The sequence below is a fragment of the Saccoglossus kowalevskii genome, chromosome 4 (assembly GCF_978046115.1).
Source record: "Saccoglossus kowalevskii chromosome 4, keSacKowa6.1, whole genome shotgun sequence".
Lineage (NCBI taxonomy): Eukaryota > Metazoa > Hemichordata > Enteropneusta > Harrimaniidae > Saccoglossus > Saccoglossus kowalevskii.
The window spans coordinates 20774459-20798552 of NC_140644.1; the positions used below are offsets into that span (position 1 = coordinate 20774459).

The 24094-nt window shown below is 36.5% G+C and overlaps 3 protein-coding genes across 3 annotated transcripts; all 3 read right to left on the minus strand.

The window, feature by feature from the left end:
* Window positions 1-1278: 1278 nt before the first annotated feature.
* On the minus strand, window positions 1279-6524 carry LOC100370321 (dual serine/threonine and tyrosine protein kinase-like). The gene is made up of 5 exons (XM_006822167.3): window positions 6285-6524; window positions 4826-5493; window positions 3103-4523; window positions 2743-2992; window positions 1279-2643 (listed from the first exon to the last, which is right to left on the minus strand). Exons 1-5 carry the CDS (start codon window positions 6313-6315, stop codon window positions 2053-2055), a joined length of 2961 nt encoding a protein of 986 aa, XP_006822230.3. The 5' UTR covers window positions 6316-6524; the 3' UTR covers window positions 1279-2052.
* A 1492-nt stretch (window positions 6525-8016) lies between these two features.
* LOC100370172 (COMM domain-containing protein 8-like) lies at window positions 8017-15973 on the minus strand. The gene is made up of 5 exons (XM_002739301.4): window positions 15884-15973; window positions 14408-14563; window positions 12967-13119; window positions 11253-11408; window positions 8017-8543 (listed from the first exon to the last, which is right to left on the minus strand). The coding sequence occupies exons 1-5, from the start codon at window positions 15947-15949 to the stop codon at window positions 8520-8522; spliced, it is 555 nt and encodes a 184-aa protein (XP_002739347.4). The 5' UTR covers window positions 15950-15973; the 3' UTR covers window positions 8017-8519.
* A 1818-nt stretch (window positions 15974-17791) lies between these two features.
* Window positions 17792-19393, minus strand: LOC144360329 (beta-1,4 N-acetylgalactosaminyltransferase 1-like). The gene has a single exon (XM_078013114.1). The coding sequence runs from the start codon at window positions 19391-19393 to the stop codon at window positions 17792-17794; it is 1602 nt and encodes a 533-aa protein (XP_077869240.1).
* Window positions 19394-24094: the final 4701 nt, after the last annotated feature.

Sequence of the window (24094 nt, forward strand, 5' to 3'; positions counted from 1 at the left end):
ATTGAACAGGTCATCGACCTGAAATCTTACATTGCTGTGAATGCAATTAGAGAATAAAAGTAATGATTTTGTTATTATTACTCCCATTACTTTGTAATAGTTATGTACGGATGTGTTGTGGGTTGTTTACGACTAGTACTCGTACGATCGTCCCGACGTTCGGATAAGTTCTATTATATATTCGTGGCTATTTTAGTGGCACAAAACGACTTTAGTCCTACCTCCCGCGAAAATAAACCCCGTGTGTTAATTCGCAGTCTTTATCATTCGATAAATATGCTTATTTACTGGGCAATTGGGGACGTGCACTGAGTGAAATTATGCTACGACAAAACCGGTACAAGGTACAATACTGCAGTCACGATTGACAAGAGTTGGAAAGAAGCCGAAGCGTTGAAGTTCTATGCTATTCGTGGATATTTTAGTGGCACAAAACGACTATAGTCCTACACCCCGTGAAAATAGCGTGAATAAAACCCGTGCGTTAATTCGCAGCCTGTATCATTTAATAAATATTAGTATTTACTGGGAAATTGGGAACGTGCTCTGAGTAACATAATGCTACGTCAAAATAGTTTATTCACCGTGACGGCCATTCACAGGTGTGATGGCGTGATGAATATATAATTAGAGCGAGGCGCCAAAATTTTTGAGAACGACAATAGTGTCCAATCAGAAAATTGAAAATGCAAATCAAGACAAAGAAAGTGAACGAAATGGGGTCGAAAGAAACAAAAAAATACAGCGTCTGGCCAATAAATAGGACGTGTATCATTCTTTTCGTTTCGTCCCTGCATTTAGCAAGTTTGCTGTTAAAAGGAAAATTGAAGTTGTTTTCTACGAAGCGGGTATCAATGTTTCAGCTAACGCATGAGTCATACAGGGGGGGGGGCAATACGTGTCATACTGAGCTCAGATTTATAGCCAAATATTCCAATCTTTATAACAAAAAAAAACAAAAAAAAAACGGCGGCGTTTGCCAAGAATACGCAGTGATATTACTGAACGGGTATTGTCTGTTAGAAAAAAGAGTTTCATTTAGACAATGGATTATCTATATATCACCAAATACCATTCTGCCTACAATGTTTCACCTGGTATTCTAATACACGGAATTCGAGTTTGACACTGAGTGGTTTAGTGGCAAGGGACGAGCGCATATTGTTACTTACCTTTACCCCCAGATAACGCAGCGTATGGTAGCGAACGAGTAAAACACATGGTTTATATCACGTGACATTATATAGATTTATAATAATAAAAATACCTGCAATATGATTTGTTGTCGACCAAACATTTATTTTCTTTGTTGTTTAGAAACTTTTCGCATATTCATAACATGAACAGCCTAATATGATGATCATTTGCTAACACGAATGCCGTTTTAACTCTGTTTGGCATCGATAAAAATACGACAAAATAGACAAAATACACAGATCATGCTTCTTCAACATTGAATGCATTTTGTCATTATACGTTGAGCCAATGATCATATCTCTCCGGACCTTGGTTGGTGGTAACAATGTTGATTAAACTTTAAATATCAGCAGTCACATTTATTCACTGGATTATAAACATTATAAACCATAAACAGTTGTTAAAAACACGAGTCTGAGGGAACGAACTTGTTCGTATCTAACAAGGTATAAAACAGATACCTCAAAACACATGGTGTTGCATGTAGTGGTGATTTTCCCTTGCCCCTTGACCCTCACTGTCATTGTAAGGATGAATTCGAATCGCGCATCAAGTATTGAATTTGGTAATCCTAATATTCGAGATCTTTCTATACTTTCATATACTCTATCTACTATCTACTATATCCTATAACATTAACTTTCATATAATATTTGAAATGTGTAAACTTGTATACATACTTAGTGTATATACGTAATGTTATAGCTTGGCAATTGCATGACCATATTTGGCATTATTATATACATATGCTGTGATATCTACTGAATACGTACGAAGTATTTTAATGAATCTCACGTGCACTGCTTATCATGAAATGTTACACATTATTTAAACCATCTGTACCGATCTCAGTAACTATACTGATGTTACTCTTGTCGACCTTCTGGAAATTGAATTTCTGACTGTCGCTAAACGGTAAGATACCTCAGTCCACGAGGGCCGTTCGCTTGAATTTTCAGACCAACACATTTTAAGCAAATCAGCTAGGCCTTTATGATTTAAATTATCGCTCTTGGCCTCAAGCCAGTCAAGCTCGGGACGTTTTTGCTCAATGCAGACAGCTGTATTCATGGCATCTATGTCCGTGTTTTCTGCATAGGAAGGCCGCACAAAAGTGCCACGTACTAGCAACCATAACAAAATTCCAAACGCATACACGTTAGCTGGGTCATCTCCACAGTCAGCATCAACAAAACTACGTCGAGCACGCCGTTCACTTAATTGGCTGTCTGTACTTGCACTGCGTTGAAGGTGTCGACCATTTAGCTGTATGTCTTTGTGGTCTGTAACACTGCTGCGTCGTCGACTGCGCTTGGGAAATCCATAGCGTTCTGGTGCGATGTGAAAGGGTAATTTATCATCAGGATAAAGTACACTGTCATCCCTAGGTTTCAACATATTGATTATAAGAGTCCAGTTTTTTCTGTTCGGCTCCTTGGGGGACACCTACAAATTAAATTATATTAAATGAGTGGAAGAATATATGAACACTATGTTTTACATTGTTTTCATTTGAAAATGAACACGTACGTGTCTTATACTTACAAGTATGTTTGTCACACGGAGGTCAGATATCGGGAATCCATGTTTCAAAAGAAACTCGCATCCATCTGCTATTTGTTCACCCATCTGAAGCCGTTTTGAGAGAGACTGTTTAGCAAGGCTACTGTCAGCCATTGTCGTCCACAGATTCCACTTTATTTTCGGTGTGATCACAACGGTGGATGTGAGTCCGTCTACTGACCCTAAAGCAACACCTAACACTGGTAGTATACCTCGGTGATATGGTAAACTTCTGCGAATATATGAAATCATGGTATCAGAATTTCACAATCAATACCATTGGACCACCAGAACATAATAATGGTTTCCTAATAAAAACATTAACATCCACTATAAGATTACCTGTTTATTTTTATCAGCATGGAAACATCTTCTCCAATGGCTTCTCCATTTTTTGATATCCTTGCAGAAACACTCTTATGTTCTAGGGATGGCCATTTTTTCATGAGAAAGACACGGTTCCTAGAACCTTGCCCAAGCATTTTACCAGGTTCTAAAACCAGGCGACCATGCCGGCAACTGTATATAAGAGCTTCCGTTTTGCAGATAGTTTGGCATAGCTCCTTTGCAATATCAGCAGCAACTTTGCGTGACTTATCCTCCTGCATCTTGCTGGCTTTATTCAGTGTTTCAATGCGACAGATTTCTTTGTGAAGATCATTGAAAAACTTGTCTATCTTCGACCTAATTTCTTTGCATACAATTTCTGTCATCTCCTTACAATTCAAGCGTTCCATTGTTTCCTTGGCAATCTTATACCTCCATTTGGTATCGACTACTGCTCCTTTCCACTTTGCAGAAATCTTACTTGGAAGATCATTAACCATCCACTGACGGGCAACGCTCCACGATATGTTAGTTAAATTTAATAATCCTGAGAACTTGGGTACTGATAAAGAGAAAGTCAAACTAGTCAATATGTTGCGGAAACCTTCCCATGCTGTTTGGTTCAACACCTCCAGTTGTTGATCACCTGCTTTAGTCATTTCTTGCACCAGGGCCTCGATTTCAGGCTGCAAACTTTCTTTGACAGCTTGTGTAATCTTCATCACTACCAGGCGTTGCACTTGATTTTGTAACTGTTCAACCATTTCGTTCCTATTAACGGTTTCCCCAACTCTAACCGGACTGTACTTCATGTTTTGAACTGCCAGTAGAATTTCGTCTTGTTTCCCCTCAATTGCATTCTTAATTACTTTTCCAATGCGCTCCTTTCTTGCGTCAAGCGCCGACCTGGCATTTTTGTGTAGACGTGCCCTATTGTTTCGTAGTTCTTCAATCATAAGCCCAAGCTCCTCTGCTTTTGTGACATTTGGGATACCTTGACGTAGGGCATCTAAGATAAAGAATTCAAAACAGTGTATCTGTGCTTGTAGGAGGGAGTTAGTGGCATGTAACATGTGGCCCTGTAACATCTGACCAGCAAAAAACATAAAGTCCTGCTTCATTACATCAAAGGCTTTACTGTAATTCTTTCCAGTCTCACCACGCCGTCTTTCTCGACTGATTTCTCTGGTTGATATCCCATGAAAGAAACGACAATCCTTCATCTTTTCTCTGCTATTTATGAAACCATAATCCACCAGTGATTGAAACACGCGCAATTTCTTCTCTTCAGGGTTTTCTGATGCATCATCTTCGTCTTCATCATCTGATGCCATGTCCATTCTGCTCGCTGATAGGTTCGTTTCTATTTTGTTACAAACATAGAAGATTGAGAGATCGGGGGCAATGTCATACAAGGACCCCAATACACTCTGGTCCTATGGCAAGAGGAAAAAAGGTTTAATTAGTCTTATATTTATTAATTTTGCATTTTTAATTCAAAACAGTGTCTTCTAGTAACATAGAAATATTATGACCATGAATATTTCACTTCGCCATTACTTTAAAAACATGAAAATATACATATGAATGCAAGTAATTAGAAACAGTGAGTGAGCATCCTCAAGTAAACCATATTTATTTATTTTGGCCTTGTCGCATACATGACCCTCCAAACAGCTTTTGACATATTCAACAATATTTTAAGCTAGTTAATTAATTGATTAAATGATTTACTTACCTCTAGTCGAAAGCCATTATTACCATCCAGCACATAGATAATGAGCTGCAATACTCCTTTGACACAGTCTCTCACTATTTCTGTGAGTGTTGTGTTTTCACTCATTCCAGGAGCATCAACCAGCTTTACACCACTCTGCAGAAGGGCGTTATTCAGACCCACTTCTACCACAGTTTTGACTTTTTCTCTTTGCGCTCGTTCGTCCTCAGAAACAACAATGAAATCTCTCGGTACACGTTTTTTTCCCCCATCAAGAGATGTTTTTCTTGTCACTGTTTTGTCGCTGTTTCGAAGTTGAATGTATTCATTTTCACTGTACTCAAGAAGTACCACGCGTGAAGTGCAGGGTATTTCTGCTGTTGGCAAAATTCTCCCTCCCAATAGTTCATTAGCAAGTGAGCTTTTACCGCAGTTCGTCAAACCAAGAAGAAGTACCGTGGGGTCCTTTTCCAAGACGCGACTCAGAGCAGTCCAATCCTCCTCTGATATAAGTGTGCCTTGTACTTCCTCCGCGTTGGGTAATGTTGCTACCAGTTTGTCAAAGCAGCGCCTACTGGAATCGTGCACCGATTTCAATGTCTGCTTCCATTCTTTAAAATCTGTGAATTCTTTATGGAATAAGGCTAACGATTCCGATGGGCATGGACTATCAGTGTGGGCCTTGGGTGCTATGTTAGAAAGGAACACAAATGTAAGAATTAAATTGATATGATACAATACACTGGTAGGTAGATATCGTGAAACATAAGATTTTGTATAGCCTATCAGAATAATAAATCCATACAATGAAAATTAAATCGAACTCGTACACTACGAATATTATAAAGCCAAAAAAAAAAATAGGTTTAGGTTTGCATACGAGTTCATTATGTAGCATTTCATTTTGAATCCGCTACTGTAAAAGCATTAATTATTCACGGGTTTTTAATTTTGACATTTTCGCCGATAAGTAAAATCCGCTGAATTAAATCCACGTGAATATGTAAAATAACTCATGACAGTGAAATTAAATATTAGTGAAAATAAATGTTTTTACAGTAGTATTCTTCCTTATTTTTTGTTAATTTCTATTATTGGACTGGAACGAGCCCCGAACTCTGAGGCAGCAGAAATTGTCTATGAATTCAAATTAAACGTTGATTTAAGCAAAGACACGAGAAAATATTTTCGATATATTATGTATTTTCTAGTCTCTTTGATTTAAGTTGATGTGGTAACGGTTATATCACAGCAATATATAGGATCTGTCCTTGCATAGTCACTCCCCCCTTTCCTATGACACGTACAATACCTCGAAAAGGGGGACATGTTTAATGTTGAATATATGAAATATACAAAATTGGGTATTACATGCTGTTGTCGTAGTGTTTACTAATGACATAAACCTTAGAGCAGACATATTGTATATGCGTTCATGTAGACTATATGGGTTGGTTGTCTGAGTTTGAACATTACATACCTGTAATTATTTTCTCCCGTGGTACCGCCATGTTGCTGAGTGTCGCGATGAGTCACCCCGCGGCGGCAACCCGATTGTATCGTCCCTTGGATATGCAAATTCGACTAGTTACGGTAATTTTCTGTCTACTGCCTGAACATGGCAGCCATGTTTGCAAGAGGAAATGCAGCGCTTGACTGTAAACAATCGATGCCTGTAGGTCAGACAATATACGGGGTCACGGAAACACAATGGGTACATCTGTGAGGTGTCGCACAATGCACACATTAACTAAGCAAAACACGTTGAATTACCTGGAATTCCGCGTGCCTGGGACTATTAAAGGAGGAAGTTGTGATGGGAAAAACCCGGGAAATTCCCTTATCAGTGATGATTAATCTAGTAAAAATACCATGCTGTCACAAACATCCATTGTCCTGTGCGGATTTATGCCACTCATTCGAGAGTATGAAGTGTTTGGCATACTGCCCTCAAGACATGTACGTGCATGTTTTGTTTTTGTTAAGCAAGGAGAGCTGTTATACAAGTACCGTAAACCCCAAGGTAGATTATGACTACACGGAAGTTGAAGGGAAAATTAAATATTTGTAGTTACGTCTCGTAACTGTATACTACCATAACTCCCAATAACTAATACATCTTTTTGGATATACATACAGTGTGCATAACGATGTTTGCGCCTCGAATTGAACAATTAATTTAAAAAAAAAAATTCAACCTATGGTATGTCGAGTGTCCAACAGGGTGACCCGAATATTACTTTAATAGTGCCTAGCTACGCGCGTACTTTCCCACCATGAGACTGCGTGGCCTTGAAGGTTTACGACATACAAAACTAATATAAACGAAGTGTTTGAAACTAGTGCATTCATATTGAGGGCGCTACAACATACACATCTGTGAACCGACGTACTGCACAGGGTGACAAGACGAAAAACGAAAAATACGGGATTTGGCTTATTATTTTTTTAAATGTCATTGATATTCGAATTTTTTCATGCAAACCTCGAACAGAAATGTGTTAAGATAGAATGATCCTCAATTACATAGACCACACTGTTTGTATTGTATGTGTACATTCCACAAGTCAATACAGATCAGAAAATAATATTTGTATACTATTGTATATTAAACACCATAAAATGCAATAAACATAAACTACAAATTTTGTTTACAATATTATATTTATTATGTATACGATGTCAAAACGTGATGTGTGATTGCCCATACTAATACTGTGAATAAACTCTTTATAAACAACGTATTATACACGTCACTTGCACCCATTAGCTCAGACGTGTATTCGTCTCTGTAACTCACACACTTGTGTTCATACGCAAAGTGTGTCACCAGAGATTTCTGTACTCAAACTTGCACTATAAGGTCACTGATAAAAACTTATTGGGCTCTTTGAAATATTATGCGACAAATTTATTGATATAACCAGAAACAAAATAGACATTTTTCTTAAAAATATTAGTTTACAATTGTATAGACCTTACCAAATTTTCGTAGTGACTAACGTAAATTTGTTGAAATCGCGACAATTATCAGATTAATTCCAAACAGGGAAGAATTCTCAATATTACTCACAAGCTGGACATGACCTACAACCACAATAATTTAATTATCTGAAAGTGCAGCTTGGCTTGACGTCATGGTTCAGAATTTAAGAGAATACTGAGATGAAAACATGTTAGGCCTACTAAAAAAATGTCTTGACCCAAATAAATTTTGTATGTTTTACTACTTTGTCAACAGAGGGCGCTGTGCTTGCTGACCAGAAACCCTTTTTCTCTTTTCTTTTTTTCTTTCAGGCATTGGGAGTAAATGTTTTGTTCATGATATTTTAGGAGTAACAATTGCCATGTTCAAATATCTAAAATACTTCACAAGAAAAACTGTAAAATGCAAAATATTTTGTTTTAGGTTACTTAATAGCAGAAATGAAGTGGCTTTGAAACAATTTCTCAGAGTTTACTTGTATGCCATTCATCTTACTAAGCACTGTTTAGTCTTTGTGACAAACAAATCATTTGGTTGATATGCTTACATGAAAATTGTTCAAGGTATAACTTCTAGACACAATTTACATAAAGGGTATTTACTTTACATTTAACAAAACATGCTTATGGGTAAAATTCAATTTTCTGTAACATATAATGGAAATGAAATCCATGGGTTGTATTCACTGGCCACATGTACATTAGGATGAATACGTTGACACAACAACTGCTATGACTTCAATTGTAGAACAGCCTGTGAAAATAGAAACATGAAGTGATTATAAAAACATGTACAGAGACATTATAATGTGTATCATCGATTTAACAGCAAGTTAGTAGAAATACATTTCTGTACACTATACTACCATGAGTTTTAATTGGGTTCACAGTCATGCAACTTGCAGTAATTTTGTATTATGTGCTAAGTAAAATGAAGTCAGATGGTCAAACTATTTAATATTATAATATGACCAGTGTGAATCTAGCCATCTGATTGGCTGAAGCCAGGGTTCATATCTGGCCCTGTTTGATGAATAATTAATAAAACATAAACTGGATCGAAATATGATAAATATTGTCGTCTGCAAGTCACTAGCGGCATTTTCAGAACATAGTAATTATGTCAGACGACGAGCCTCAGATCAATTTTGATCTTAATTTCAAATGGGACCAGCTGGATGAAATTGATGCTACAGATTCCCAGAATTTTCTGAAGAAATGGTCGACAACTTGGCAGCAAAGAAAAATGAAGTGAATACTAACACCTCCACAAAATGGGGTGTGAAATTACTCAAATGTAAGTGTGATAAAAGTCAAAATTAAAAAAAAATAACATATCGTAACTATAGTTTGTACCGCCAAATGCCGCCATTTTCATTGTTTGTAAACAATGCGTTGAACGTTTGACCCCCATGATGACCCAATTTCCGTACTAAAATTATGTTTTTTTTTGTATAGTGTGGTGTTCTGAACGGAAAATCGACCCAGCCTTCGAAATGGTGGAAATGCAAGAGCTGACAAAAATATTGAAGCATTTTTATGCCGAGGTCAGGGCTAGAGACATGAAAGAATACATCGCCACATAACCAATGTTCCATTCAATTGCCCCGTTAACATTATCAACACTCGGGAATTCCAAACTGCCAATAATGTATTTATAGGGAAAGTGAAAAGTTTGAAGCGGGAAGGGAAAGATAAAATCCAACACAAAACGGTTATCAGTGCGGCAGACATGAGTAAGATGTTTACCAGCCGGACACTGTCCGACCGTAACCCGGTGTCCCTTTTACGTTTGGTGTGGTTTTATGTAGAGTTTTTCTTTTGCCGAAGGAGACGGGAGGGTCTTCGGGATTTACACAAAGACTTTTGTTTTAAAGAAAGATGACAGGGGACGGGATTATATCACTTTGGCCTATTTGGAAGCAACCAAAAACCATCCTGGGGATTTGAAGGATGACTTTGAATCTGAGAAACAGATGTACAAAACAGACTTCCCACTTTGTCCTGTTACGGCCATTCTAAATTATACTAGTAAGCTTCACCCAAGCAATAATGCTTTTTTCCAGCGGCCTAGTAACTTTCCAGGAAGGAAAACAACTTGTTATACAAACGCTCCTTTGGGTCACAATACTTTGGGGGAAATGATAAAAAAAATATCAGTGGGCCCCAGAGTTGAGCATGCTGTACACTAACCACTGTGTGAGAGCAACCACTATAAAATCATTGAACGACGCTGGAATACCAACATGGATAATCATGAATTTAAGTGGCCATTGGAATGAAGGGAGTATCAGGAGTTACTGTCGCGACAGGTCTGGTGAACAAAAACGTCAGTGTAGTGACATTTTAATGTCAAAAGTCGGTGTTCCTACCGTCGATGAGCATGGTAACAATTACCTTCCGATGGCCCCCAGTTCCAGCGTCGTTTGGCCGTCAACATCGGGCATGGCTCAAGTACAGTGTCAGAGAATTATCTCCACAAGTGAAAGGGTATGCTCAAGCTCAGTCGCCACAGAAAACCTGTTCAAAAACTGCAATATCGAAGGCTCTGTATATGTGTATACTAACAATTATATTTCTCCAACACCAAACTAAAATCCTTGAAAACGACAACTTGACAAATTTCAAACCACCATGTTCAAATTTACCACTCTTAACAAATGTTAATGTATTAATCCGCGATATTTATAATGTCGATTCATATTTGTCCTGTTTTATATTTGTATAAACCTTTTCTATTTATTGATGATGTATTTTAGGTAATAAACTTGAACATTTGCAATTTTATAATAATCTGTTTTATCGTTTTCTCTTGGAATTACATGCCTGTGCGAACGTGTCTAGGAGTGATTTCTATTGAAAGAGTGTATGACGAGGCCCCAGAATGTGGTTATTCATCGCTCCCCACACTTCGTTTCGGAAAGATGCCTTATTTCCATTATATATTCAACGTTGTCGTATTATAATAAGGGTATAAGCGGTATGCCGTTTATAACCTCTAACTAAAATTTGGAACACACAACAAAATACATGTAACCTATTTGTATATAATTTAATAAACACGTATTATTATGAAAATTTAAATTGTGGATGTATCCATGGAAAAAGTGATATCATGTGGTTTGCAAGTTTTCAACTCATCTTGCTATAAGAACTGGTTATCTGAACAAGTTGATCATGGAACACAACGCTACTATAACCATTTTATATATACTCCTACTGCAGAGTGATGATGGGTGAAGCGTTCAATGCTCAGATTAGGCCTCAGATTGTTTACAGTTACAAAATTACAAATTTTGAATAATATAATATGACTGGAACAGTATTTCCCATCAGATGATTAATTAAGCCATCTGAGGAAAGCAATCATTTCACTGATTGGTTGGAAAATATATCTTATGGTTGTGTAGCCAATCAAAAACACTGTTATAAACTCCAACATACCTTACTTATAAACACTAACCTTATTTGCTGCTTCCAATGAAGTGATCATTTTTTTCAGCTCAGTTTGGTTCATTTCAAGTGACACTACTTTCTGTCCTTTCTCTTCCTGTAAGTCTAAATCAACTGACACCAGTGGCTCTTGTACTGATGCTATTTTATCACTGGACATCACAAGCTAAAATTACACAATCATATAATCACCACTGTAAGCCGAGGATTATTAGAGCTCATTGACATACATGTAACACAGTCCATGTTGTGCAATAGCAAACAAAACTGAAATGAATACTGACAGGGATTTTTTAAACAAGGGAACAGGGGCGCAGAGCCCTCATGCCATGGCCATGTGTCCCCTTACCTTTGGAAGCAGATCCTCTGGAAAACCATAAAAATCTGATTGACCAGGGGTCATATGTGGTCACAGTCTTCAACTGTGACCTGTCTGATAGTAATTTTGATCCCAAGGAAGCCATAGAATGCTCCACTTTAACTTAGAATTATCAAAAACTCCACACCCTGGTATGGACCCTATCTCCCCCACTTGGTGGCGCTGATGAATTGCAGAATATACTTAATATGCAAATTAAGCTGTAAAAGTTGATCACAATCAATCAATGCATATTCAAGATATGGACATCAATTCTTAAACCAAATGGCTGACAGTCAGCCAATTTGAATCAGATTTGTACAGTGATAAAGCACAGTCAGCTGGCGCACTCGAGATAATAAAATAAATTTACTATATGGGGGCCACCATCTTGAATACGGCATAAAACTAAATAAGAGACAAGTTGTGAAACCAAATTTGTCATCTAACTGTAAGACCGTCGCTGATTGGCTGCTGAGTTGGAATGAAAATTGTTGGTTTCAATGTTCTATGTTCTTCGTGTAATTAGGTGTTTGTATTTTAAGGGATTTTTCCACACAAAAACGACGAATTCGACTGAATTTTGTTATCGGTTGGCTCAATATTACCTATCGTATTTCTGTGAAAGATTGGCATTTTTGTCCTGATTTTTAGGAATCTGAAAAACGTGTTTCACAACTTGTCTCTTATTTAGTTTTATGCCGCATTCAAGATGGCGGCCCCCATATAGTAAATATCGCATTTACTTTATTATCACGTGTGTGCCAGCTGACTGTTTGATAAAGGTTCTATGATGCTCAATGTACGTACCAAGTTAGAACTAAACCTGTTAATGCATGACCGAAATCAGAATTTTATTTTGATTGTATTTGAGCACTAAAATAGCCACCAGTCAGCCATCTTGAAATCAACTGTTTAACAAACAGATGAGCATATGTATCCCAAAATTATAAGATAAGGAAATATGGAGCATGCATATATTCCATGTCTTGTGAGACAGATATGTTTAATATTCAATACATGTATTGAAACTGGAACTGGATATTAATACTTCAAATCTTACATAACATTTTTTAATTTTCCCTTCGAACAAGAAGCTAAACTTTTTTTTTTTACCTAAGGCTTTAATGGTGTTAATCGAAACACACTACTGTAAAATACTTTATTTTCGCTTAGAATTAATTTTTGCTATTTTCGCTGAAGGAATGATTCAGTGAAAATAAAAATCCAGCAAATATACCTTTTTTCCATATATTTTACATTCAATTCATCAAAAATAAGTGAAAATAAATTCCATACAAAGTCTTTTCAGTGAAAATTAATTCCAGAGAAAATAAAGTATTTTACAGTATTTGATATTGTGTACCTTAAGTTTCCAGTCAAAATCTGTCATCTGTGCCTGTGAAATGGCGGTAGTATTCTGTACGAGTGTTCTTCTAATATCATTTGACCTAACACTGTAACAGTCTATGATACTCTGTTGACGGTCTTTGGATAATCCTTCTATATGTTTGGTAAACTGAGAAAACAAAACAAAATAAATACTGTAAAAGGATTAATTATTCACTGGGTTTTAATTTTGCTTATTTCGCTGACTGGAAAATGAGCTAAATTAAAACCCAGTGAATATGTAAAATTTAGCATAGAACACATTATTTAAATGATAAAACCGTGAATTTAAAACCCACTGAATGTACCTGGAATGGTAAATCAGCAAAATTTATACCCAGTGAAAATTAGTCATTTTACAATATATCAATCTCACACTCACCCAATCTGTCATTTCACCAGCCTGAATATTGATAAACTATATATTGATATTAAAGTTACAAATATTATGAATTGTGTCGTGACCTCACTCAAAAATTTGGTGGACTAATGCAGTAGACCATGATAAAGTGGGAACTTTGAGGTTTAGATTCATCTTCAGTTTTGTTTTGAAAAATATTACCACCGTAGGACAATTATTTACGTATAAAATAAAGTATTAGGTATATATGAAAATATTAAGCCATACACGAGTGATTTGATTACTGTTTTTTGGCATCTGCCATAATCGGCTGTTGTTTATTATACTTGAGCACTTTGCAGAATGAAGATGGTATATACCGTACCAATTCAATCATCACAAATGAAAATAGTTAGATTTATACATATCTGTAGATACAAACATGGGTATGTTTACTACAGTGTATTATACCCTTATCACTATCGTAATATGTAGCATTCAAACACTAATGTAGTGCACTAGCAAGCACATTTTCCAGTCAGTTAGCATTGTTGCTATGTGCGGCGGTAGTACAATAAGGTATGTTAAGAGAAGAGCCATTTGGTAACATTCATTAACCATGAGTCTCTGATTTTTTTTAACCACAACCTATTTATGCGAAACATGCTTCAGATTAGTCTTTCACCGTTATATATTTTAAATAGTATTAGTACTGGTATTGTCACTACAGTTTAGCAGGAAATATTTGTATTGTAAAAGATAACCATTTTCAGGTTGCTGGGAAATTGTTGAATGGCCATACTGACTATTGAGAATTTCCATATGAAAAATTTCATCAGCAAAGGCATCATATAAATGGTTGTTTTCAACTGTCATTTGAAATTGAAATTTTAAATAATAAAAACATTCACAGATGCCTAAAATATAGTGTAGAAACAATTTTCACAAATTCAGAGTAAATGTTGTAGTAGTGAATATTTCACAGATATGAAGCTAAATGATATTAAATTGTATAAAAACCTTCATATGATAAAGTGAACAAACTTTTTTGTGACAACACTTTAAGTATATAATGTACCTGTTGTTTTGATGTATTACTTTTAACTGCAGATTTAAATAATCTCTCTGTGCAATCTACCACGGTATACCATTGCTCTATGCTCCATACTTTGCTGTAATCCTGAAATCTGGGCTGAGTTTGGCCGCATACACCGTCAATCACTTGGTGAATAAACTACAATATGAAAACAATAATTCATTACAGAGTTACTCAATTTTTGTTTTATATTATGTATAACAGTTTTCTAAATACACATGTATATATATAAAAAAAAACATAATCCAGTTGAATCATGTTTAAAGTGGTAATACCTGTAACTATCAATCTTTTGTCTACGCATCATTATTTTACTTGCAAGTGAAAAGTTGGCCCTGAGATTACGTCCAGGTCTCCAGAGGATGCTATCTATTGAAATTAGTTTTGTCAAGCGACCCGGGGACCCTGGGAGAAATGTCACATATGTCGCCAGCTTGAGAGAAAAGTGTCTCTCTGTCAGTCTTTCTGTCAGTTTGTCAGTCCAAGAAAAACTAATTTTGTGTAGGACTGTTAGCTTTGAAAACCAAGAGGTTTGATCTATACAAAAACAATGCCATGGGCCTGCAGTTTTACAGTAAAAACTGTCCTACATGGAGATATATGGTTTATATGGAGAGACAAATTACAATCCCTTTTTTAATTTAATCTTTTGCAGGTATCAATGGGAGATATAATCTAAACATGCCTGAACAGTAGCTACTCAGCTACATTGTGCATATGATGTGCATCATTTATGATTTTTCAACCAACAAGAGTACCAGATTCATCTTAAATTAGTCAGCCCACATTATTGACTGTCAAAAAGATTCATTAAAAACCGAATGTCTGTTTGAAATAAAATACCCCACACCCAAATGTATTTCTGCGAAATCGTCAAATTTGAGTAAATCAATGAATAAAATTGACAATATCTGCAATATTGTACTGACACTTTGATGCATATCAGACTCTATAGATATATTTGGTCGAGATTTACAAGTATTCCATTGCAAGGGCATAACAATTTTTCAAAAAATGTTAAAATGTCATGTAGAAATCTATGCCAGGTAAAACTTTAAAAAATACATCGTTCGCCTGAGCTTTACTCCGCATAATTTTGAGGTACGAAATATTTCAAATTAAAAAACGATCTCATGGAAATTTTGTGTCATTATAAAAATACTGTGGATAACAGTGGATAAAAAAAAAAAAAAAAACTGAAAATGAAGCTGCGCGAATACCAGTATGGGGGATAACCAAAAATCAGGGCTTGGGTACTTCATCGGTCCTTCTGATTTCGAGCTTATTAACGTTAATTTCCTGCACTGTACACAAGGCTAGCGCACGCCCACCCAACGTATATAGTTATACAGACTACGAACTATTGGTTGTTCTGAGTATTTACAATGCATACGTTACAACATTCAACGTTTCCCGTTGCTATCTAGAACGTATTGAATGTTTCAGTTCATTACTTACCGACGATATTAACTCTGCTGGACATTTTTCTATTAAATCAAGATTTTCTTGCCCGATTTCCGCCATTTCACTTGAGAAGGAGTCAACGCCACCCAGTGGTGACCTGTGAAAAGTAATCAACGTTCGTTTGTACAGTTCGAAATGGAAGTTGGATCCCGAAATCAACATCAAATTCATGCATTTTGACCATTTTTCGATCTTAAATGACCGCCAAAGAAGAGTTTAACGCCATGTGTAACGCTACGCCGCCACGACTATCCTAAACTTGTACTACGCCGCGTGGACAAGGGACTGTGGGACTGTTCAACAACGTTTATGTTACCTAAACGCTAGAACGAACGGTGGTGGCGCTATTTTCTAAAGTTCGACGGCGCAGTACGAACCCGGAGTCATTGAAACCATTCAACAAGATATATACAGCCCTGTAAGCCCAATTTCATGTCCGTTCCCGTGGCTTATTTAGTCGAGGCAGAAAGAGAAACTGCGAATTCCTTGGCTTGATTGAGATTCACGAAAGAGTTCAGTGACGTAATTATAAACGGGACAAAGTGCCATTCAATGACCAACACACTCGCTCCATGATAATTTATTAAAGTGATCATTTCTGATCGCAGCCCCTGTTTGAACAGTTCTTTTTTCTAAACTACGAAAACATGCGTACTAATGGTGTATATTAATATATTGCAATAAGCATATACTGTAAAACATGTTGAAAAAGCGAAATGCAATTTTAGGGAATTGTGGTAAAATGACGTAATAGCGAAATGTTGATTTAGCGAATCTCTCTTGTCATTGTTGATTTCCTGTTTCCACAATACTTGTCTGTCGCGTGCCAAAACACTTGCGCAGTTATCACCTCCATAAAAACAAAGAAAAACTGTCAAGTGTAATTAGGAAGCGCCCCAGATTTTTACGTTCCGGATTACTGTATAAAAATCCGCAATCCTTGCCCATTTTGAATTTATAATAAAGTCATTAGCGACATCTTGAATTAACGAATCAGCTCTCACTAAATTCGCTAAAAAGACATGCTCGCGAAAAAGACATATTTTACAGTACTTAGCAACATAACATGTCTTCGATTAATTTGAAATGGGTATATTTACCCTTCTTATACATCACGAGAAAAGGGGGCAGACTATAGTGTACCCCCGAAAGTATCAATGTTGGGCGAGTCGTTCGTTCAACAATAATGCTAAGTTTATTATCTATCACACTTCAGTCAAGGGTTTCTTTTACGCATGTATGTGGAAACTTCACAACAACCGACGTTTCGATGCAAATACGAGAAATTCTGCTAATATCATAACTTTCCTGAACAACTCACAAAAAATAGGACCTACATGTCGCACAAAAAATCGATAGTTTTCACCTGCCACATTTTTTAACAGCTTATAGAAGAATGTGCTCAATAACTAACACACATCCTGACCTATTTCTTATGATGCATGGTGCTTCAATCACTATAGATGTGGTAAGCTCAGAGACAATCTGTCTGTTGTGATGGAACGCTTGAAATTCAATTCATCACATCGACCCAACGTATAATACTGGTATACATATAAATGCGGATAGTAAACTTGCCATGAGAACATACACTTCTGCTGTGACCTGATTCAACAAATACATTTGATGAGGCAATTTGGAAACACTTAGTGGTGGGCAGCTATATTATTTGTATAATTTGTCAATTTGATCTGTAATGCTGCAATAACTGAAAATAAAAAGAAAATCAGCGCAACTGACGCTGCACTAAATAAGTATCAAGTCAGTCAATTCATTGTTATTAAAAACAACAAAACGTGGAGTTATCCTTTAGAATAGTTCATGTTTACATATAAACCCACGTGACTCGCAATGACCAATCATGACACAGATTATGAATATTTTGCTTTATAATAACGGCAACTAATACAGTTTATAACACTGCAGATTGTTCTTAAAAAGTACATGTTGTATATTTCTGTATTTGTCCTGTGGGTCTATATCTCGTGATCTGTACAAATTATACTTAGATGTTTTCACGGGTTTATGTTTGATACTCACGTCTAAGCAAACTGCTATGCGTAGCTCACCCAAAGCGTCAATAAAAAACTCGGAATGCGCAACTCGCTGAAATTCGGGATCAAACCCGATTTTTCTCACAGACTGTGTCTTACCCATGAAAAAATTGAGCACAACGTCGGTCATGTAACATTGCGGAAATTTTTTATAAGAAAGTTTTCTATGTGCGCCTCTTTTGCGAACAAGGCAACTCCCGAAGTTTTCACTTTTTGAAATATCGAAAATTTGGAAATAAGAATCGACAGAAATTTGTCCGTGAGATTTTTCGAAAATTCCGGCGACGATGTCGAGTTTCTCATTTTTGTCGTCCAGCTTCTCCACAAAAAGTTCCAAATTGGTTCCATCGGTGAACTCGAAGTCGTCATCTACCCACAGAAAGTATTTGGTGCGAACTTGGCTTAATGCCAGATTCCTACCAGCAAACCACCCCTCTGCAAATGGCATTACGAATTGTTTAATTTTTTGACCATGGATGTGTTTTGGAAATTCGGAGTCATCGGCGATCACTATGGTGATATTGGGATAGTACACTCTAATGCTGCGAATGAGATTATTGACAGCTTTGTAGCGTTCAAACGTCTTGGTAACTATGGTTACCATGGACGATATATCCTTATTATCTCTTACGTCATAGAGACGAGGCAGAGGTTGCCTTCTGATCAAAACATTGATTTCCACCGTTATATTCTTAAGCGTTATTCGAATCAAATCACGTCTGAAAATATCGTAATATACATTTTGATAGAAAATATTGTTCAGTAAGACGTTGAACTCGTTGGTACTATTAATTAGTTCATGGTTGCCATGGAAACTGGTTATTACAAGTAGTTGATTCGTGTTGTTTCCACTAATGAACAGAAATTTTGAGTACTGTAGAGATGATGAAACGAACATGGTACCAACGCCACGACTACAAGTGATTGTCAGTAAAACAGTGTCACTGTCATAGTTGCCATGGAAACATGTTAATGCCGTCGGGTGTATATACAGTCCCCGGATGTTCGCATACTTTCCTGGTTCCACTGTAATCCCGCCTCCTATGTATCCAAAAGGTGACAGGGCGGGACAGAACACGATTGGTTCCTCCGTCTCTCTATATTCATTCTCCCACAATTCGTATGCCTTTCGTTGCCACGGCAACACTGGTTGGTTCGCAATCGTAAATGAATCGTTGCCGCACGAACACGAACTTTTTGTATTGGATGTTGCAACATTGTTTACATTTACATGTTTGTGACTGCTCCATATTTGTTGACAGAAGAGACGAACGTTCATGTCCCGTCTGTCCATGTTGATATGTACGTCCTGATGATGAGCGACGGGGTCACGTGAGAGATGACCTGACTTCTCTGATAACCACGTCGATATCAGAATCAAAGTCACAGAAACAACAATTACCAAAGACCATGTCACCCACAGATGTACTCTAAATGTATTCATCCGCATGGCGTTCTTGTACATCAATCCGATCACTGGAACTGGTGAAATAAAGAAACATACACATTTCATGTAACTGTTTATATTGTTTGACCCATTGTAACTTCGATCTGGGACATATGCTCATCTAGATGATAAAATATAGTATTTATTCGACAAATACAAAATTCTATTTAGAATGGTGTTACTGGGAACTTAGCATTTATACCAATACACATGCACTATTTACTTGTGATATTGTGACAATTTTGTGAATTCGTTATGCTCTTTCTGTCAAATCGTTTTTATAGTTAATACGCTTGCACATGATTGCTTATTTCAATTCACACCTAACCACGTGCACGGTCCCATTCAAACATTTTCAAACAGCTGAATGGAAAAATAAAATTATATTCGTTTTGGTGCGCTTTGTGCTACCCACATAAAGCGTATATCGTTTTTTTACTAAATAGTAAGCTTGTATTTTCTTGTTCAGCATTTGGCAACGAACGCTTTTATAAATATTTTTAGCAAGCATTGCATATATATGAGGCCACATTTTAACCACATGAACTTATTGACTCAATCTGAACCATATCTATAAGATTACCGAGATTCAGTGCAGTTATTATTAACTCGAGTAACAAAATAACATTTACAAAAAAATCATGCTGTGATGTGAATGAAGGAACCAGGGATCGGTTCTTTCACCGTAAATATTTGTGGGTTACGTTCATTCGAATAAATACCGCATAAAGTTATATTCAGTTTTATTGTCCACCAAGAAGCCAAGGAAGACACCATGCGACCGGTCTACCCCAATCAAAAGAACATTTGCCGCTATTTATTTCACTATCAATCCGCGTGTCTGAGGCCACGTTTTCGTAGAACCGTGTTAAGTTTCAGACTCATTTTCATTTGATTCGTGACCAAGCAATATATTTCTCTTAATGTAATCGACCCATACACACTGGTTTATGTTTGATTTGTTGGTATATATGACGAGGCACGTAACTGAACCAACTCGTGTGAATATGAAACATCTGTATCGAAGTGACATTGTAATTTGATGCAGAACTATGAAAATGAATGGTAGTGTGTTGAAATATGACACATATTATCGATCAGAACTTTAATCAATAATCGGTTACCGATAGTTTAGGGGTTAATTCAAAATCAATGTTGGGTTGTATACCGCGAAGTAATCAACTCCGTGAGTCCCACTGTAAATGCCGTTTCAGTCGAGGTGATGCGTTATGCAATGCATCGGTGCAGCGGTTTGCTTAGATGGCAATAACGTTAAACCAAAAAATTAAAGGCGCTCAAAACTGCTAAAGTCCATTTTTTTTACAACGACGTCACATAATGCATGCAAGTTACAATACCGGTACATAAAATATTCTAACGTTCCACAGTAATCTTAAACAGAATACCAAAATCATTATATCATTAATACAGTTAAATTTCAGTGCACTGATTTCAAAAATAAAGAGTGAATGTGTGACAGCGTATGAAATACCCAGCATTCCCTGCACCAACAGTTTTCAGTTATGCCTTAAATCCTTCAAGGTATGTTTACTCTGCATCATGAGAAGGTTGCCTAGATACAGTGAATAAATATAATCATCTTTTATTCAAGTTGAAAAGCACTCTCATGATTTTTTGGATAGAAAAATAAAATTATTAGTTTTTTTTCAAGATTTTACCGTGACGCTAAGAATGTTGTTTAGCGCTTATACAAAGGGTACAGGTTACAGGAAATAAAAAAATGCATTTCACGATTATACAGGAAATAAAAAGGAAACTTCTATTTACAGTAAAAAATAGTTTTTTTTACACTGTATAGTATATTTGATAATTTGTGTTTAAGAATCAAAATTGGAAATTGCGTACGAATTAGGAAATTTAATGTTGAAAACGCTTTATACACGCTTACAAAAAATAAGACCTTTGTACAAATTGCGGACGAATAAAATAGCTGATTACATTTTACACCTTGTACATGTCTACGAATTTACCTTTGCTTATTTATTTTAATTACATTATTACGAAAATAAAAACAATTGATTACAGCTCACGAAAATATCTCTTACCGCTCTCTATACAAATGTCAAATATAGGAGCAATATACGTTCGTACGCACGATTGTGGCGATGAACGACTAGTTGCCTGAATGAAAACAAGATGTTTTTGAGGAGACGTTGCCATACCCAACTTGTAAATAATGCAATCGAGGTAATTGGTGAAAAGACGGCGTTGCCATATAAACCACCTCGCATAACACACTTTAGGAGATTGCGAATTTGTTCAGGGAAAATATTGCACTGATTGTGCTCATTCATATTAAGTTGTCTTAAACATGTAATATGAACAATGTAAGATTTTTACTTTTGAAATTAAATAGGAACAAAATAGTGACTCAAATTTCATTTTATTTAGTAGATAACGTTTTTTTTTTTAAAATGAAAAACAAACACGGAATCACAGACAATATAACTCACCCGTTATTCAACTAAGAACTTGACTGGATAATAATCGAAGTAAAAAATACCAGCAATTTCAGTACTTTTTAATATGGTAGACGAAGCACAAATGATGTGATGTATCATGCAAAGCCAGATATCAATATAACACAGATCCCCGTTAACTATCCCCGGCAGACCTGTTCCTCTCTATCGCCGTGGCGAACGGTGGCGTACCTAGCGATACGGTATGACGTCTTTGTGTGTGTAGCCGAGAGTGACGTATTGTTTGCTATATCATATTACAGGCCGTATTGTAGGATAATATAAATTTCTGCTCGACGGCGACAGATAATCGCTGTTAAATGCAGTATTGACTCGGGGATTGTTAGAAAGTATGCGGATCATAGCCAAGTCACGCGAGAATAACGTGAATAATATAAGCATGGAATAGGGAATTATAAAACATATGTATACGTAGACAGTAGTTACATATTCGTTTTGAAGGTCGTTGTTTCATTTAAATTTGTAAAAAATTGCTTGAATAAATTAAGTCAGTAAATAGTCATTGATTATATTTTATATTATTGATTTTCAAATCCAAGTCTAGTTTTTGTATGAGTAGAATTATGTAACACTTGCTAAGCTGTATTAACTACTGTAGTGCGTCATGTAAGTCAAATAACTGATTATACAGCTACAGTCCAATATCCATGTACAATGAGTTCAAAGTTGGGCGACATTATGTCTATGTATGACCGTGTGTGCGTGTGTGTAATTGGGTGGGCTGGGGCCGGCGGTGTAACTGCCAACACAGTATACTGAGTTGTCATGTATTTTTAACCAATCCATTCTCTTCTCTCATCACGCCACAGCCAATAGGAATGCAAGATAAGTACACACGTTGTTCATTCATTTGGTACTTGGTTTGAAAACACATATTTTATGGTTAAGCATATTCTGTCGTATATATGTGTTAACAGAAGAACCAATACACGCGCATGATCCAACATCACAGCGTGCATGTACACAAGCGTCAGATGCCATATAACCCTACCTCTAAGTACACCCTGAGTATCGATCCCATACAAAAGTAACCCTGCGAGATGTTGTTTCTAATTAAATGTGTCGACCGAATGTCAACTGATTTTCAGTATCTCGTTTGATGTCAGTGTTCTCGTGTTCTAGGTTCTTCGTGTAATTAGGTGTTCGTATGCAAGGGATTTTTCCACACAAAAACGACGGATTAGGCCGAATTTTGTTATCGGTTGGCTTAATATAACCCCAACGGTCCGTATTTTTGTGAAAGATTGGTATTTTTGTCCTGATTTGTAGGAATCTGAAAAACGCGTTTCACAGCTTGTCTCTTATTTAGTCTTAAGCATCATTCAAGATGGCGGCCCCCATATAGTAAATATCATATTTATTTTATTGTCACGCGTGAGCCAGCTGACTGTGACTGGGTCAGGAAAGTATGCGGACCAAAAGTGATTGGTTTTACATCCCACAGATAGCATTGGGCGTATTTCCATGACGACTATGAAACCCGCAATTTTATTTAATTTATTCAGCAAAATGGAAAAAAGGGTTACTCAACCATGTGCATCATCGACTGGCTTGACTGCATGGTAACCTTTTGCGTAGCTGTCGGCGGTTATTATGTTAACATTTCTGTGATAAACAGCTAAAGAATTAAATAAACAAACTATTTATAATTCACTTTGTACTCTAGTCGTAACCTGGTCTTGTAAAATGGCTGAATTGTTCTCTTAAGGCAGAGATGCAGTTTACCTGACAGGTATTTTAATTAGTTAATTAGGAAACCAAGATGATCTCCCTTGTCCACAAAAGTATATATTTTCGGAAAGCTTATTGTATGAATTTAACAATTTTGTTAGTATTTTTTTAATGGACACTGTAGTTTGAAATATGCACAAAAATGTGCTTGTTTGGTCAAAAGTTATTTAAACAAATTAGCTCCTAAACCATGCTTCTGTTTCCTGTCAAAATTGGTTCATGGGTACATCTGTTTACTATGAAGAAAGTGCCGCCTTGAAAACTGTCTACTTATCAATTTTGCAGGGCAGCAGCCCAAATTTCACTACTCCAAGTTTATGCATAAATTAACACCCAGGCTAGTTGTCTGTGCGATTGTTGTAACACTGTTCAACCAAAAACAATGCCCCAACGGCGTTTTGAAGATAAACACAGTACATTGTCAATCATTTGTGAAAATTTCAAAACAAAAGGTCAAAGCGTCTAGGAGCTA